Here is a 15,898-nt window from a genome sequence, read left to right on the forward strand (position 1 = left end):
AGCACTGTCGCTACCGCTGTCTGGAGCGCACGGAGCTCAGCGGCACCGCAGCAGCGCGTCCCCAAGGGACAGAGCGAGGGATGCCCGGCCGCTGAGCAGAGATCGGGGCCGAGTGCCGCTCGGGCCGGGCTAAGACGCGCGCCCTCGCCACCGCCGCGGAGACCCCTCTATCCCGCGACTCTGAGAACTGGGCGCCGAAACCTGCCACCAGGCTCCGGACTTGGCGAGTCTAAGACGATGGTTTCTTAAGCACGGCACCGCGTCTCCCGTCCCGCCCCCGACCTGAGGCAGGGCTCCCGCGCCGGCTCCCGGGGCCCGGCTCCCCAGCCGGGGGGCAGCTCCCGGAGGATGTCCTGGCACCCGGAGGAGTCCCGGCCTAGCATGGCCCGCGCGCTCCCCGACGTCGCCTCCGGCTAGGATGGCCCCTCCGGGCCCGGCTGGCGCGCACCCCGCCCCGGCCGAGCCGCTGTCCCGCAGCATCTTCCGGAAGTTCTTGCTGATGCTCTGCTCCCTGCTCACGTCCCTGTACGTCTTCTACTGTCTGGCCGAGCGCTGCCGGACCCTGTCGGGCCCCGTCGTGGGGCTGTCGGGCGGCGAGGAGGTGCGCGCCCCGGGTCGCGGCGCCCTGGCCGGAGGCCCCCGCGAGCTGGCGGCGTGGCCCGCGGCGCAGAGAAAGCGCCTTTGGCAGCTGCGGCCGTGGAGGAGGCGCCGGCGGCCTCCGGGGCGCGACGGCGGCGAGGAGGCGGCCTGGGAGGAGGAGACCCCCAGCCTGGCCGGGGGTCCCGGGGGCTCCGGGGCCGGGAGCAGCGTGGCCGAGCCCCCGCCAGGGACCCTGGCGCTGCTGCTGGACGAGGGCAGCAAGCAGCTGCCGCAGGCCATCATCATCGGCGTGAAGAAGGGCGGCACGCGGGCGCTGCTCGAGTTCCTGCGCGTGCACCCCGACGTGCGCGCCGTGGGCGCCGAGCCCCACTTCTTCGACCGCAGCTACGACAAGGGCCTCGCCTGGTACCGGTGAGCTGGCGCGGGGCACTGGCGGGGCGGCAGAGCGCTGGTGTGTTTGGGGAGGCAGGGGAGGGAGGGCTCTAAAGAGCCCATGTTGACCCCCCAATTCACCTCCCTCCCCATTTCAGGAAGAAGGCAACAGGTCCTCAGCAATTGTCCTTAACTCGCGGGGCGCCTTCCTTTTACCAGGATATTGGGTGATAATCCACTTTGCAGGTGGGTGGGTGGGTGGGTGGGTGGGAAATTTGGGCCTTCAAGATTTTTTCTTTAGTCCTCAGAATGCCCTTTCCCCCAAATAATCAATCTCATCTTTTCCTCCTGCTCTGTGAGAGGATCTTGGTTAGCCAAAGAAAAAAGAAGTCTCACCCAGGCTAGAACCTGTTTATCAGTTATTGGGTGGACACCCCTCCCCCGAGGAATCCTGTTTCTACCCCTTTCCCTCCTGGGCAATTCCCTGTGCGAAATGCAGTGTTGGCCACCATGCATTTATTCACCTTGACCCCCAGATAATTGTTCTGGGTGGTAATATAGAAACTTCGTAAAAGTGTCAAGAATCAGAGTCTAGGAAGTTGGGAAAAATATGTTGGAGCAAGTGCCAGCAACGGGTCACTGTGCTTCAAAGAAGGCCTCCTTGGCAATAACTTTCGTTTGGGGCGAGGAATGAGTTCTGTACGGTGCTATCTATATTTATAAGGGAAATTTTGTCTCTGGCGTGGCAGAAACTTTTCCAAAGCGCTTCAAACAATTCTTTTTAGAAATTAGGTAGTCAACTAAAAAAAAAAAAAAAAAAGGAAGAAAAGGGAAAAATATAAGTACTCTGGTTACATGGTGAAAAACCCTCTTAATACTGTTTAGGAAACAAGTCTGATTTAGATCTTAATCTTAAATTTAGCAGTCCTCTCCGATTCAGCCCACTTTTAATAATAGAATCAGCCAAACTCTAATAAATCCTAGTGTCACCTGGACTTTGTTTGCCATAAAATATTGGCCTTTTTCTTTACTCTGGGAACAAGGAAAAATCACGTAGCCAGGACTTGCCATTTCACAGTGTTAGCTTGTTCATTAAATGTGCAGTCTCCTTGTCATTTTAACAGAAACAATATTACAAAAGCTACAACACATTTTAAATATATATATCAAAAGCCCACTAAATCAACCATGCACCCCCCAAACAGAAATGGACATGATTTGACAAGTTTATTTACATGAGGGGTCAAACACACTCTCACATAGCTTTCAGGAGCTGAATTTACAGTAACCCAACTCATGAGAAAACATTGGGTCCTGAAAGTCAAATTCAAACATTAAATACTTTAAAACAGTAACTTTTCATTGGTTGGAAAGAAAAACAAACAGCCTTTCCTTAATATGGAATATATATCATTGAAAATCATCAGTCTCTTAAAAAATCCCCTTGTGTTTCTGTCATTTATGTTGTATCCTCTGGGAAGTTCTTATAAAAATGACCTGTTGAATCTGAAAACAACAGGTCCTTCTTTTTAGCACAAAGGCAGCTCTGTTTTTTCCATCAAGGACACAAGAAAGAAGTGATTAAAGACCCTTAAAACTCTTATCTGTAGCAGTTCCCATTGAATTCGGCCTCGTACAGTGTATAAGTGAACGCATTGCAAGCTGAGTGCCCCGAATATCTGAGACAGTGTTTGGCTCTGAGGTGCTATTATAGATGGTGAAATGTTTAGTACTAAAAGACTTTATTTAAATTTTACCTTTTAGACTTTATTTCCACAAAGTAGGATTGTTTCTTCGTATTCCAGAAATGAGTGTTTGAGGGCCTAGGACATGTAGAGACCTGGAGACCTGGATCTTATTTTCTGAGGCACGTTCTGAGCTTGTGAGAGAGAAGGAAGGCTTCAAGGTAACTAGAAACACAAGTATTGGGAGAGAGAGAGAGAGCAAGAGAAGGGGAAAAGTCATAAACATTTAGAATGCTCTCTCTTTGGAAACTGGATGCATGTTGTAAAGTAAATCTTTCTTTGGATTGTTTACTCCAGCAGAGGAGTTCTATAAAGCAATTTATGGTGGTTACAAAAATAACTGCACAGTAGACTTCATGGTTTGGTGAATTTAATTTTCCAAGTGTTGGAGCAATGTCTTTGTTTTGCCATTTGCAATGGGTTTTTATTGGACGCATAAATTTAAGTTTAACTCAATTACATAGGAAACTCATTAAAAAAAAAAAAAAAGATCCAAGCTGTGGAGCCTGGATTATGTGATTATTTAATGAAATTTTGCCACAGTTCCCTTTCATTTGGCCCTGAAGTTAGAGTTTGATGTTTGTGAGAAAGACTGAAGACTTCACCTTGAAAAAAAATCTCCCTCACAGAATGCCACTTACCTATTAAGCGCGTTTTAATTTTTTGTTTGTTTATTGATTTTTAGATAGAGAGAGAGGAAGGGGGAGAGAGAGAAACATTGACTTGTTGGTCCACTAATATCGATGTATTCATTGGTTGCTTCTTGTATGTGCCCTGACCAGCCATGGACCCTGCAACCCTGGTGTATCCAGTGGACACTCTAACCAACTACCCTGCCAGGGGTTAACTGTTAAGTGCATTTCAGCTGCTTGTATTTAGCCAGTATTTTAGAATAAGAGGTTCAGTTAGACTTTCTTGAGTTAGACCAAAATTTGAAATATAGCACTTCTAATCCACACTATGACCACATGTGTGTGCACACACACACAAACAGGAAGTCCTAGTATTTGCACCCTGCTGTGAATTGTGGAAGAGAAAAATCTGTGTAATCGCCTTTAGATGCTCAATGATACGGGAGAATCATACATACATGTCTAGCCCTGTTTTTCTGCCCATAGTAGTTTGTTGTGGCAGTGCCCCCTACTGTCCAGACAAAGGGACCGATCTGTTGCTGTGAGGAAGTGGGAGAGAATCCCTTGGGGAATGAGTTTAAGAGTTAGCAATGCCTTGCTGGGATGTTTCAATATATTTATCATGCTGGGGGAAAAGAAAGTACTTTATAAACTGCACCCCAAGAAGAGTGTAATCAATGGTTTCTTTGAACAAATTGATAGTGAAGGCAAAGAAAATGAACTTATTTAAAATATTTTAAAAGGATTTTTTCTGATTAATTTAAAATGTCCTAACATTATTCTAAAATAAATGAAACAAAAGCAAATTTTAATGTTCTAGGAGATTTGTCAGTGATAATCCAGGCTGCTTCGGTGTAGTTTTCTGGATATGAAACTCCACACGGATGGGTTTAAAATAGCAGACATGATATCAGTACAACAAATGTCTGTGGCTTGCACGTCCCGGGAAAGCAATCCTTTGCAATGAATAGTCTCCATTTCCATTGTCTGCGTGGTGGGTTCATAAAGGAGAGCAGGGAGTTGCTTCATTGGCTTCTAGGCTTTCAGATCTTTTCTGGAAGTCAAGACCACATGCCTCTATGGGGTTCGAGAGCAGTGAGCTTAGGGTTGGATAGGAGGGCCTCCCTCTCTCCTGCACCAGCCAGAAGGTGTGCTTTTTTCTCTGAAGACAAGACATACCTACTCATGAAGGATTTAAAGATGTGGTTATTTATATATATGGGTCTCTATATATATATATATGAATATATATACACATACGCATTTATATGTGTGTATGCACATAAATGTTTGGTTTCTGTAGCACTTTAGTTTCATATTTAGGACAGGATAGTAAGTATTTATTATCCAATCTTTTATGCTGGCACATCTATTTCCTACGTTTTGATTTGCTTCCTTCAGTGAGACTGGACAGTTTCATCGGAGATCGCTATCACCTAAATCGTTTTATTCCACAGCATTCAGGAAGATCAAAGATTGCTGCGCTTGGTATTTGGGAGTCAGTTCTCCCCCGACCGACCCAAGGTTTCTGGCCTTCACCGATCGCTGCCTTGTTTTTCAAGTCCAGGGCGGGACAGGCTGAGCGGAGGAGCTTTGGTTCCTCTCGGGGCAGTCGGCGTTTGGCAGCAGCTGGGAGCAGCTGCAGAGGACCTCCGTGCGCAGTTTCCCACCCTCCTGAGCCGCAGGCCCTTCTGCGTGGAGGCTTGGAAACGAAATGTGAGCCAAGGAGCTGCAGGGCTGGCCACCCGGGCTCCGTCACATGGGTGAAGTCCGGAGCGGTCTCTCTGTCCCTAGGGCCGAGTTAAGAACATGGGGAAGGGTCTAGGAAACAGGACGAAGTTGCTCTGGACTCTGAGTCTAAGGCACATGTCTACGGGGGGAGGGGGGTTGAACGGCACAGTTTCTCTCATACATACATTCCCAGGAGCTCTCGGTGATGGCCACCTCCATCCCTGAGAGGTGGCACACTGGCCCGTGGAGAAGCCACAGTGCTGCCACTTGTTTGCTGAGCGTCTGGCCTGGGCACCTCCTCCTGCCCTGGGCACCTCCTGCTGCCCTGGGCACCTCCTGCTGCCCTGGGCACCTCCTCCTGCCCTGGGCACCTCCTGCTGCCCTGGGCACCTCCTGCTGCCCTGGGCACCTCCTCCTGCCCTGGCACCTCCTGCCCAGCAAACAAGTCAGGTAGCCTCACTCTGTGTGTCTGTGGATTGCATACCCACACACACTTGGTGCAAGACCAGACGCCTACAGGAGGGGAAAGGGATGGCATTGATAGCAGGAAAGTTGTGAAGTGGTTAGGAAACTTCTGAACAATGTCAGTCACCCCGCTATGGGCCAGGCTTTGGGACCAATGAGTCCAGGCCCTAAAAGCAGTAACAACAACCAAGCCACATTCAGCTTGGTCCTGGAATACCTCATGTGAGCAAATATCTCTTCGTAACAACGAGATTTATAATGTGCTGTTATGTTTTATGTCAACTGCATAGCCATCTATGAGTAAAAATCCTCCACAATATTAACATCTTCTGCCTTCCCCTTAAAGGAGAACACTCTGGCAAAGTAGCTGTCTCGTATAAATGCGTTGGTTGGTTAGGAAATATGTGTCAGATCTGTATTTTTGGAGGGGTCATGGGAACGCCCTGAGCCGGTGCCGTTAGTGACAACGGGGCTAACCTTCCACAGACCGGTGCTCCGTCCTGAGGAGGGAGTCACGGACAGCCAGGCCCGCCAGGCGTAAGCCACAGCGCGCCTCACACCTCCAAGGGACGCATCTGAACAATCGCACATTGCAGTTACCACCAGTCAAATGTCTGGGCCAAGTTGGGAATTTTATATACTTAGCACGTTTCCTTAGGCCAGTGGTCGGCAAACCGCAGCTCGCGAGCCACATGCGGCTCTTTGGCCCCTTGAGTGTGGCACTTCCACAAAAGACCACGGCCTGGGCGAGTCTATTTTGTAGAAGTGGCGTTAGAAGAAGTTTAAGTTTAAAAAATTTGGCTCTCAAAAGAAATGTCAATCGTCGTCCTGTTGATATTTGGCTCTGTTGACTAATGAGTTTGCCGACCACTGCTTTGGGGGACATCTTTCTCCACCAAGTAATAGTAACCTGGCTGCTAAAAAGTACCATTTCTTGGTGTTTCCCAGGTATATTAGGTAGACTCCAAACTTTTAGAAGTGTGTTTCTGCTTAAGTGATGAGCTAACATTGTGAAATTGAGGTTTCTTATTAAATATATTTTTAATGTTTAATAAGAGGAAATTACACCTAAGTATTATTTTAGCTTCCTAGGCTTTGCATTTATAAAACTGTCTTAAAAATGCTTGCCAGCGCTTTAAATGTGATGCAGCTTAAAGATATCTGCAGGGGATATTGATATAGTTTACAAATAAAATTATGTGAACAGAACTTAGAAACTGAGGAAATGCCAAGTTCAGTGGATCGAAGCATCTTCCCAGTTTTTTGCCTCCAATGATAGAAACTTGTGCTTTTTGCATTATTCACGTGCTCCCTATCATGCCTCTAACATTGACATTTCATCCTGTGAACATGTCAGGAAGGGATTTCAGAAGTTCAAATTAGGCTTGATTTAGAAGTTGTCAGATGACAGCAAATGTAAAAAGAAAAGGGGAAGTGTTTATTAAGAATGAAGTACTTGACATTAAGCTTGTGGTATTCTTGAAAAAAATTTTAAGCTATTCACTGACTCCTAAGAGCAGCTTACTTTGAATGTGACCTGTAGCACCACCTAGTGGAAGGGAGCGTCAGCAAGGAACCGAAATGGCTAAAGTTTGAAAACATTATTATCAGAATATAAATTCAGTCTCAACTGAAAAAGGGGGGTGGGGTGGGGCTGTGTTAGGGAGCACTTACAGCAAGTACGATCTGCTAGTGTGGCTGAGCTGCCTTGACTCTCTGCCTGAGCTTGCTTCTTTTGGGTAGGGAGTTTATTCTTTGGAGAGGAATAAAAGAGACTTGCCTTCACAATAAATCTGAAAAACAAGATATAAATGATTAGGAGATTTATATTAGAAATGCACATGACTGAAAAGAATGCCATATGCCCCAGATTAGCTTTGTTAGTGTGTTTTGCCTCTGTTTCTGAAAGCCAGCCTCAAATGAAAATACTTCCAGATGATTTTATTTCAGCAGGCAGCCTTATTCCTTCCCGTGTTGTACAGGCTCTGGAGGAAGGTCCTGTGATTCCTAACAGGGAGCACACAGAAGTCTGTTTAACCCTTCATGTCCCGCCATGCACTGCAAAGGCCCTGCTCACCAGTTTGCTGTATGGGAAGTGCTTCTAGAGTGTTCCAGGAGGCCTTTCTGGGACCACAGCCTAGTGCCCAGCCAGGGCCGCATGGGGGGTGGGGAGGGGGTCAGGGTAAAAGTAATGCAGGCGGGAAGGGAAAAATAGGAATGTTACGGTGGAGAAACCTGGCAGACATCACCCTAATCAAGTGGTAAGGTTAACCTTGCCTTGTTATCATGTGGATGTCCCCTCTCCTCCCAATTCCATAATCTCACTCTAATCAGGAGAAGACATTTGACCAACCAAATGGAGGGGCATCTACAAAATTCCTGACCAGTATTCTTGAAAATTATCCAGATGATGTAAGACTGATAAACTATCCCAGATGGGAGGAGGCAAGCGAGACTGATCGCTAATGAGTAAATAAAGGTGATACTCTTGATTGGATCCTGGAACGGAAAAAGGCCGTTCATGGGAAAGGGGAAATGTGAGGAATGTGAGTGCTCTAGTCCAGCGGTCGCCAACCTTTCGGACCTCACGGGCCGCCAGTGATCCACGGGCCACCGGTTGGTGACGGCCCATAGTACTCTACCGAGGTTCATGTCCTGGTTTCGTTCATTGCACTAGGGTTACGTAAGATAACTAGCTCAGGAGAATTAAGGCAGAGTTGCATATGAGAATGCGTTCTACTATTTCTTTTACGAGTTTCATATCTAAAATTATTGTAAAACAAAAGGAAAAACAGCTCCATCAACAGAGACGGCAGGAGATGCGTCAGCACAGAGGGACAGGGCTCGTGCTGGCATGTCCTGCTGGCAGCTCCCTCGTGTCCGGGGTCCTCTCTGCTCTCTGAAGGCCCCAGCGCAGGCTTCCCCGCCGCCCCAGCACCTGTCGCTTCAGACATGCTCAGCCTCCCTCAGCTGATTTCATGTGAAAATCGGCTCATGGCTCCCCTCCTACTCTCTTGTCCCTGAATCCAGCACAGAGATAGTTTTGTTTTTCTTTCTTTCTCCGGCAAATGTAAAGTGAGGAAGGTCTAAGAAGTTGCCCACCCCGACTGCATCCCTCTCCTGCTGGAGAGCAAATCTCTGATGTAAATGACAGGTCCCTGGGGACACAGGGGACTGAGGTAGAGGTCAGAGGAAAGTCAGACGTGGGCATCTGGCTCTTTTGCCACAAATATAGGAGGAGCAGTTGCCAGGGCTGAAGAGATGGGCTTATGGCTGTGGACACGCCTTGTGGCTAAGGCAACAGCACAGCCCAGATTTCCTGGGCCAGCTCAGACATCCTACCCGCTTCCTAGTACTCTGCGCTTTTCACCTTTGGTTTAGGCCCGAGGGTTAGGAGGTCAGCCACAGGAGCAAGCAGATCTGGAGCAATCGAGGGGCTAAAGGACCAGGGGGTACAGAAGCTCTGACCCCCAGAGCACAGGAGGGCCAGGCCTGGGCATCCGGGCGGTTCTTCCTGCTGGAGCTGCCAAACCAGAGGCCGGTCATCAGGCTCAAAGTCCCTAACAAAGGGCATGTGGGCATCCTCTGCTTCTGTCTTTAAACACACAGTGTGCAAGGGAGAGTCCAGTGCGATAGAGGAATGAAAATCTGACTTGAAGCATTTCCTTTGACATTTTTCACAACTGTCATTACATGTTTACGTAAGCAAAACAAAACCGCACATAAGCTATATCTTAAAAGCAGAGAATTTAACGGTATTTCCTATTAATCGTTGAGTCACTTATCTTTATTTGTATCTGTTTTATGAACCTGTTTCCTGCAAAAGACAGGCTACTTATGCTTAGGTAGGTAAAGTGAATTTCTGTGATTTAATGCCATTCCCAACTTGTTGTTTGCTATTTTTCTATCTTAGTTGGTATACACTTTTCTGCGGGCATTTTGAACCATTTTTTAACTAGCAAAACACTTGAACCCTGCAATCACATTTGATAAAAATCTGTCATTTTAGTCTGGTTTCATTTATTTCCACTATTGTTGTTTTTTGTTAATTCCTTCCTTCTACTGACTTCCAGCTTAGTTGTTTCTTCTTCTTCTGGTTTCTTAAAAGGTCAAGCCGGGTTGTTTGAGATCTTCCTTTTCTCTTGACATATCGTTTATCGCTGTGAACCTCCCTCTGCAAACTGCTTTTGCTGCTGCCATAAACTGTCTTTCCCTATTCAGTTGTCTCCAGAATTTTTTATTTTATTTTCCATTTTGATTACTTCTTTGACTTGTTGTCCAGGAGTGGATTGTTCAATCTCCACATAGGTGTGGGTTTTCCCGTTACTGATTTCTAGTTTCGTACCGTTGTGTTCGAGAAGATACTTGCTATGATTTCAGTCTTCTTACGTTTGTTCAGACCTGTCTGCGGCCCCACCTATGATCCCTCCTGGAGAATGTTCCGTGCGCTGGAGAGGAATGTGCGTTCTCTGTTGGCCGGACTGTTCTGTGTGTCTGTTAGATCCATCTGCTCCAAAGTGCGGTTCAAGCCCGCGTTTCCGTCCTGATTCCTTCCTGGATGATTCATCTGTCATGGTAGACGTGCCAGAATGGCTACATTTGCTGGGCCCTCACTGCGTGCTGGGTGCTGCTGGGTGCCCTGCTGCATGGTCTGGAGACTTGATGGATATGATTAGTATTATTAAGTCGGTGCAGTTATCGATCAGGAAACAGAGGCTCAAGGTAACTTGTCCAAATAGTAGGACTGGCGCTGGGCCCAGCGTGCCGCTGCTCCACCACGGAACATTCTCCCTGTTCTCGGACAGCCGCTCCTGTGTGGCTGCTGCCCGCACAGCCGGCCTCGGTGGCTTGGCGATGGCAGGGACGGAAGGACTGGCCCAAGTGGCAGAGTGACTTGGAATGTTTGATGCTGGGTCCTGAATCTTCCGTTAAAAAGCAAGGCAACATATCAACATGTGGTTGAACAGTGAATTTTTAAAGTCGTTGATAAATATCCTTGCGCGCTCACTGGCCTGCAGAGAATAATGGAGGCCGCCTCTGCTTTTGCTGCATTTCTTTTTTTTAAGAAGTAATCTGATCACAGGACTCACCGTCCTGAGCATATCAGAAATCCTGGGTCATTCAACTGATTTTTTTCCTCACCCATTGAAATATCACAATAACCGTGAAAAAATCCAACTCGTCATTGGTCCAAATGAGCAAGCTTCTTCCTTCTAAACAGCTGCATCGGAAAACGAAAATATGATCAGAGTTATAATCCGATAGTTGCTTGCTGCTCCTGGAATCGGGGCAAGGTGAGTTGGTGGCCCTGCCCCTTGGCTATCGTCAGCAACGCCTGCTCCTGCAGACCGTAGGAATCCCCCCACAGCCTCCTCACAGCCCCCCCCCGCCCCGCCCCGAATGTGGCTGAGTCATTGCCTAAGTCCATCTTTCTCACTTATTTCTGTATTTGCACTTTTTGACTGATACTTTTTTTATTTTTTGGATATATTAATACTCCCAAATGAGGGCAGGGCCCATTTGTTACCTCCACACACTATTCTGTCTATCTTCATTATTGTTATTAGTAACTTTCATCTAATTAATTTCTGGCCAGCTGCCCAACCCTTCAGTATAGTGGCCAGGTCTTTGCCACATCAGACGTGGCTCTAGTCAGATAGAATGGTAAGTTATAAAGGATGTTGGAATTCACAGCCACTTAGAGTCTTCTTCGTATGGAGAAACTGAGGTGCCTTGCCCAGGGTTAAGCCGAACCACAGGAGCTTGAGGCTCCCGATGGCCAGGGAATAATTCTGGAGAATACAAGTGGGAAACAGTTGCAGGCTCTGAATCACTAAGTGTAATTTTGGAGGGTTTGCACCAGTGACAAAAAAATATTCCAGAGAATGGAACAAGTTATAGCATTATTTTTTTCTCCTCCCAGAACTGGTGAACTAAAGCACTGAATTGAATTGAATCAGTGATGCTTAGAGATTTTAGGGGCCCGCTAGCACGATTGGCCTATGGATCCTTGTAAGTAATTTGTGTTTTATGCTTTTTGCCTGCTTGTAAAAGATTAGTGGGAGAAATCCGAGCACAGGCAGGGAAAAGTTTGCTTTTTCTCTCTTGAGTGTTCAGGGTAGGAAGTAATCAATCAAATTATGGGAATAAAATTCCGTTTCCCTTTTACAGAGTTCTTACTTGGATTAGCCCTCTCTTTTCAATAGAAAATATCAAAGTTGCCAGGCTGGTTTGAATGACAAAGTCAGAAATGATGTGTTTGTTACGGTCATAAATCTTGGCAGAGTCTCATTAAGTTCAGGTATTTAAAAAGGGAACTGGATTAAGCAGCAACTAAAGTTCCATTCCCAGAGCCCGCTGCTCCCCTCGGCACCTTTCTTAACTGAAGCCACGTTCTCCCCGACTCGCTGTTTTGAAAAGTCTGGTAGGAAAACGCTGCAGCCACCAGTGACTTCATTTCACAAAAAACGCTTTTCAGTAAACAAAAACGGGCATCTCCTTTCTTTCTTTTTTTTTTTTTTTTAATTTCCTGGTGGACTCTAATTATTTTTGTAGTTTCTTTCATCAAATGTTGTGGGTGTGTGTTTTCTTTTTTTTTTTTTTTTAAAGAAATAAAGGCCACTTGTTTTTCTTTCTAATGAGACCTTACTCTTTCTTCTCGGTGTAGGAGGACCTGGATTCCAACAGTATCTGTTAAAACGGCTTTCCCCAAAGCCAGAGGGCCTACTCCAAGCCCTGCCAGGTTTAACGATGGAAAGAAAACAAATTGGATCTGTTTTATATTTATATGGGGGGGAAGTCATGGGGAGTTAATGCTTGTGATAAAAATTCTTGGGATTTTCAGGTGCATTTTTCCTGTGGCGAAGGCTGGCAGGTTGGAAGCAAATGTTGGACTGAAGACTTCCCAGCTCCAGCTGGTGGTGACCAAGTAAGAAAGTGCACTCCTGACTGCCATGCCCTCTGATTTTTTAAATGTTCTTGGAACACTAAAAAAGAAACATATTGGGGAACATGTTTTTTTAAAAAAACGTATTGGGAAATAATTCATATATTTAGAACCAAAACCAAATCTAAAACAAAACAAAATTCTGCCTGGATGAAGCAGATCATTCTTATCTGAGGGGAATAGTTGCTAGTTTGTAAACTGTGGCTTCTAGGGAAGACCAGAGCTGGACAATAAAAAGCTGGTGAACCAAGAGTCTTCAAACACTGAGTCACAAGACATTCATGTATAATAAAATCAAACGATTTAATGGAAGGGGCTACAATAAGATACACTACAAGAGTGAATCCAGGTAGCTAGCAATCCATGCATCTTGACAAACATGGTTCAGGTGTGTGTGTGTGTGTGTGTGTGTGTGTGAGTGTGTGCAGAAAGGATTGGGCACAAAATGTATTTGCTATAGTGGATCTCAATGGAAAAATAGTTTGGAAACTCTGGCTGGTGTGAGCAGGAGTCCGGTGTGAAGAGACTAAGGTGAATATGCTGCATTCTGTGCTGGGGATCTAAATCTTGTATCTCCAGGACCTGAAACTGTACCTGTCAGGTAATAGATTCACTATTTGTTTAATGAAAAAAAATCGAAAATGACCTTTAAGGCAGAGGTCAGTATTTTTTTTTTTCTGGGAAGGGCCAGGTAGCAAATATTTTAGGCTTTGTGAGCCATATGGTCGCCATCAATTATTCAGCTGTGCTTTTAGAGCAGGAAAACAGCCTTCGACAGTACGTAAGTGAGTGGGCATTGTGATGGCCCAATAAAACTGTATTCATCGGAGAGCGGGACGTCTGGCTCGTGAGTGGGAACCTCCGTGTCGCGCGTGCCTAACGAGTGATTTAAAAATGGGTGATGTTGAGAAGGGCAGGAAGATTTTTGTTCAGAAGTGTGCCCAGTGCCATACTGTGGAGAAGGGAGGCAAGCACAAGTCTGGGCCAAATCTCCATGGTCTGTTTGGGCGAAAGACAGGTCAGGCCCCTGGATTGTCTTACAGGGATGCCAACAAGAACAAAGGGATCACCTGGGGTGAGGCTACTCTGATGGAGTGTTGGGAGAATCCCCAGGAGTACGTCCCTAGAACAAAAATGCTCTTCGCTGGCATTGAGAAGAGTGCAGAAAGGGCAGACTTGATAGCTTATCTCAAAAAAGCTATCATGAGGAATAGTTGGCCACGGCCTTGTTTATTACGAGTGTCTCATGACTTTTTTATGTGTACCATATTTACCATGTGTAATTGACCTCCTACACCAGAATTCAGATCATGGATGGCTAACAGAGCATGTCTTTCGGGCAGTCCTGATTTAAGTAAGATTGGCTTGTGGTTAAATGAATATAGTCAGCTGCTTTTTTTTTTTTTTAAAATATATTTTTTATTGATTTTTTTACAGAGAGGAAGGTAGAGGGATAGAGAGTTAGAAACATCGATGAGAGAGAAACATCGATCAGCTGCCTCTTGCACACCCCCTACTGGGGATGTGCCCACAACCAAGGTACATGCCCTTGACCAGAATCGAACCTGGGACCTTCCAGTCCGCAGGCCGATGCTCTATCCACTGAGCCAAACCAGTTAGGGCAGCTTCTTGATCTTTGATGATGATTTGGGTTCAGCAAGTGCTGTCACTGCCCCCGCTTCTGAAAACACGACTGGACTTGATTCCTGGTGTTCAACTTTTCACAGAGGTGGCGCGTGCCATCTCAAAACTGCAGGAGATTGGCTTACATGTAGATTTATAGAACTGGTTGTGTTAATATGTTTAAATTCTGAGGAAAACCCTTCACTGTCTCTTAGACCTGCAAGACTTGCTCAAGTTGTGTTCATCAGCCTGTTAAAAGGCAAGGGCTGCAGGTACGCTGGCAGTGACCATTTTATCTTTTTGGTCCCAACTATGCCAACTTAATAAAATTCCCTGTCTCTAAGCTGTTGCCTTTTACTGAATGAAAGGCATTTTAGTGTGGTTTATGTATAATATTAAATAAAGAGTATTTAACACTTCTAAAAAAGAAAAAACTGCATTTACCAACACAAGCCTTCAGCTCACTGGTCATAGTGAGCAGACTTCCAGGGAGGCTAAAGGTGGTTCCTTCTTTACTTCCCTTGTCACTCTCAGGTGAGTGCCCACCACCCAATTCCTGGGAGGTGTGAGTGCCTGATGTAGGTGAGAAGTGATATAGCTCGGAAATGACCGAGCTCCTTGCAGCTGTGTGAGGAGGGGACAGTCCGTCCAGATCTGCAGGGCAGTGACCTGGGGAACTTTCTGAAATGGTTGGAGTTGTTTGGGGAGATGGCACTTCATGTAAAGTGATTATATGCTCCACCACAAGCATTCTGTTTTAGGAAAGGCCCCACATAAGCACAAATCAAAGCAGTCTTGGGTCATTTTTTAAAAGCCTAATAACACATCGATATTTCCTTGACTTTGTACTTTAATACATGTATAATTTCCAGATTTTCCCCTTCTTTCCCATTTTCCCTTTTGTTTTTGGGATGGCGATAGAGGACACAATGAGGGAATAGCTCATCATCTGACCTCCGCTCTGAGAAATGGTCCCACCATGTGGTTTAATTCAACCACCTGCCTCGGCAAGTGAGGAGCGAGACGCCGGGAAAGATCATTGAGGATTATTAAAAGGCATGTTTCGGGAGTTTGGACCTTATTCTCAATCAGCATTGTCTAATAGAAATGTAACGGGAGCCAGATATGTCATCTAAAATTTTCTAGTTGCTGCCTTAAAAAAAAAGTAAGAATGAAGAGGTGAAATTCATTTTAATAATATTTTTACGAAAGCTAATATGTCTGAAATATTAACATTCCAATATGTAAACAAAAATAAAACATTATCAATGAGATATTTTGCCTTTCCGTACAAGATATGACAGGCCTAGTGCGGGTTTTATGCATGCAGCAGCCTCCGTGCCGACCAGCCACATCTCAAGGGTTTACTAGCCCCATGAGACCAGTGGCTACCGTGCTGGACAGCAGGACAGCACAGCTCTGTCTGGGGGCAGGGCCTGGGAGTGCGTGTTGAAGACATTCGGTAGAGGACCGACTCTTCCCATCTTCTCCGGTTCTGCTGTGGAGCCTAAGCCTCTGAAAGTTGGAGGACACTGAGCAGGTGACGGTCAAAGGACCTAAAAGAAAGGCGATGGAGGCTTGAGCTAGAGCGGTGCAGTAGGCATGGGGCTGGGGGGATGATTTGCTAGACATTTCGGTAATAGGAATTGTAAAGCTTTTTGTGGAATGCTAGCAATGAGGAAAGGGGGAGAAAGTGGAGAGTATTTCCAGCTCAGGTGTGTTTAGTAGTAACTGTGACTATGATAGGGAACTGATAGGAATAACAGTTGTCAAGGAGAACAAAC

General features: G+C 46.1%; 2 protein-coding genes across 2 annotated transcripts in view; both read left to right on the plus strand.

Moving 5' to 3' along the window:
- Positions 1-418: 418 nt before the first annotated feature.
- The window catches only part of HS3ST3A1 (heparan sulfate-glucosamine 3-sulfotransferase 3A1), a 91,613-nt gene continuing 76,133 nt past the window's right edge, over positions 419-15,898 (plus strand). Inside the window, exon 1 of the mRNA XM_054709162.1 lies at positions 419-1,011. Within this exon, the coding sequence (XP_054565137.1) occupies positions 419-1,011 (593 nt within the window). The remainder of the gene's footprint in view (positions 1,012-15,898) is intronic.
- Positions 13,386-13,778, plus strand: LOC103300565 (cytochrome c-like). Its single transcript, XM_054709317.1, has one exon. It carries the CDS (start codon positions 13,386-13,388, stop codon positions 13,776-13,778), a length of 393 nt encoding a protein of 130 aa, XP_054565292.1.

Source organism: Eptesicus fuscus, chromosome 20, assembly GCF_027574615.1.
Source record: "Eptesicus fuscus isolate TK198812 chromosome 20, DD_ASM_mEF_20220401, whole genome shotgun sequence".
Classification (NCBI taxonomy): domain Eukaryota; kingdom Metazoa; phylum Chordata; class Mammalia; order Chiroptera; family Vespertilionidae; genus Eptesicus; species Eptesicus fuscus.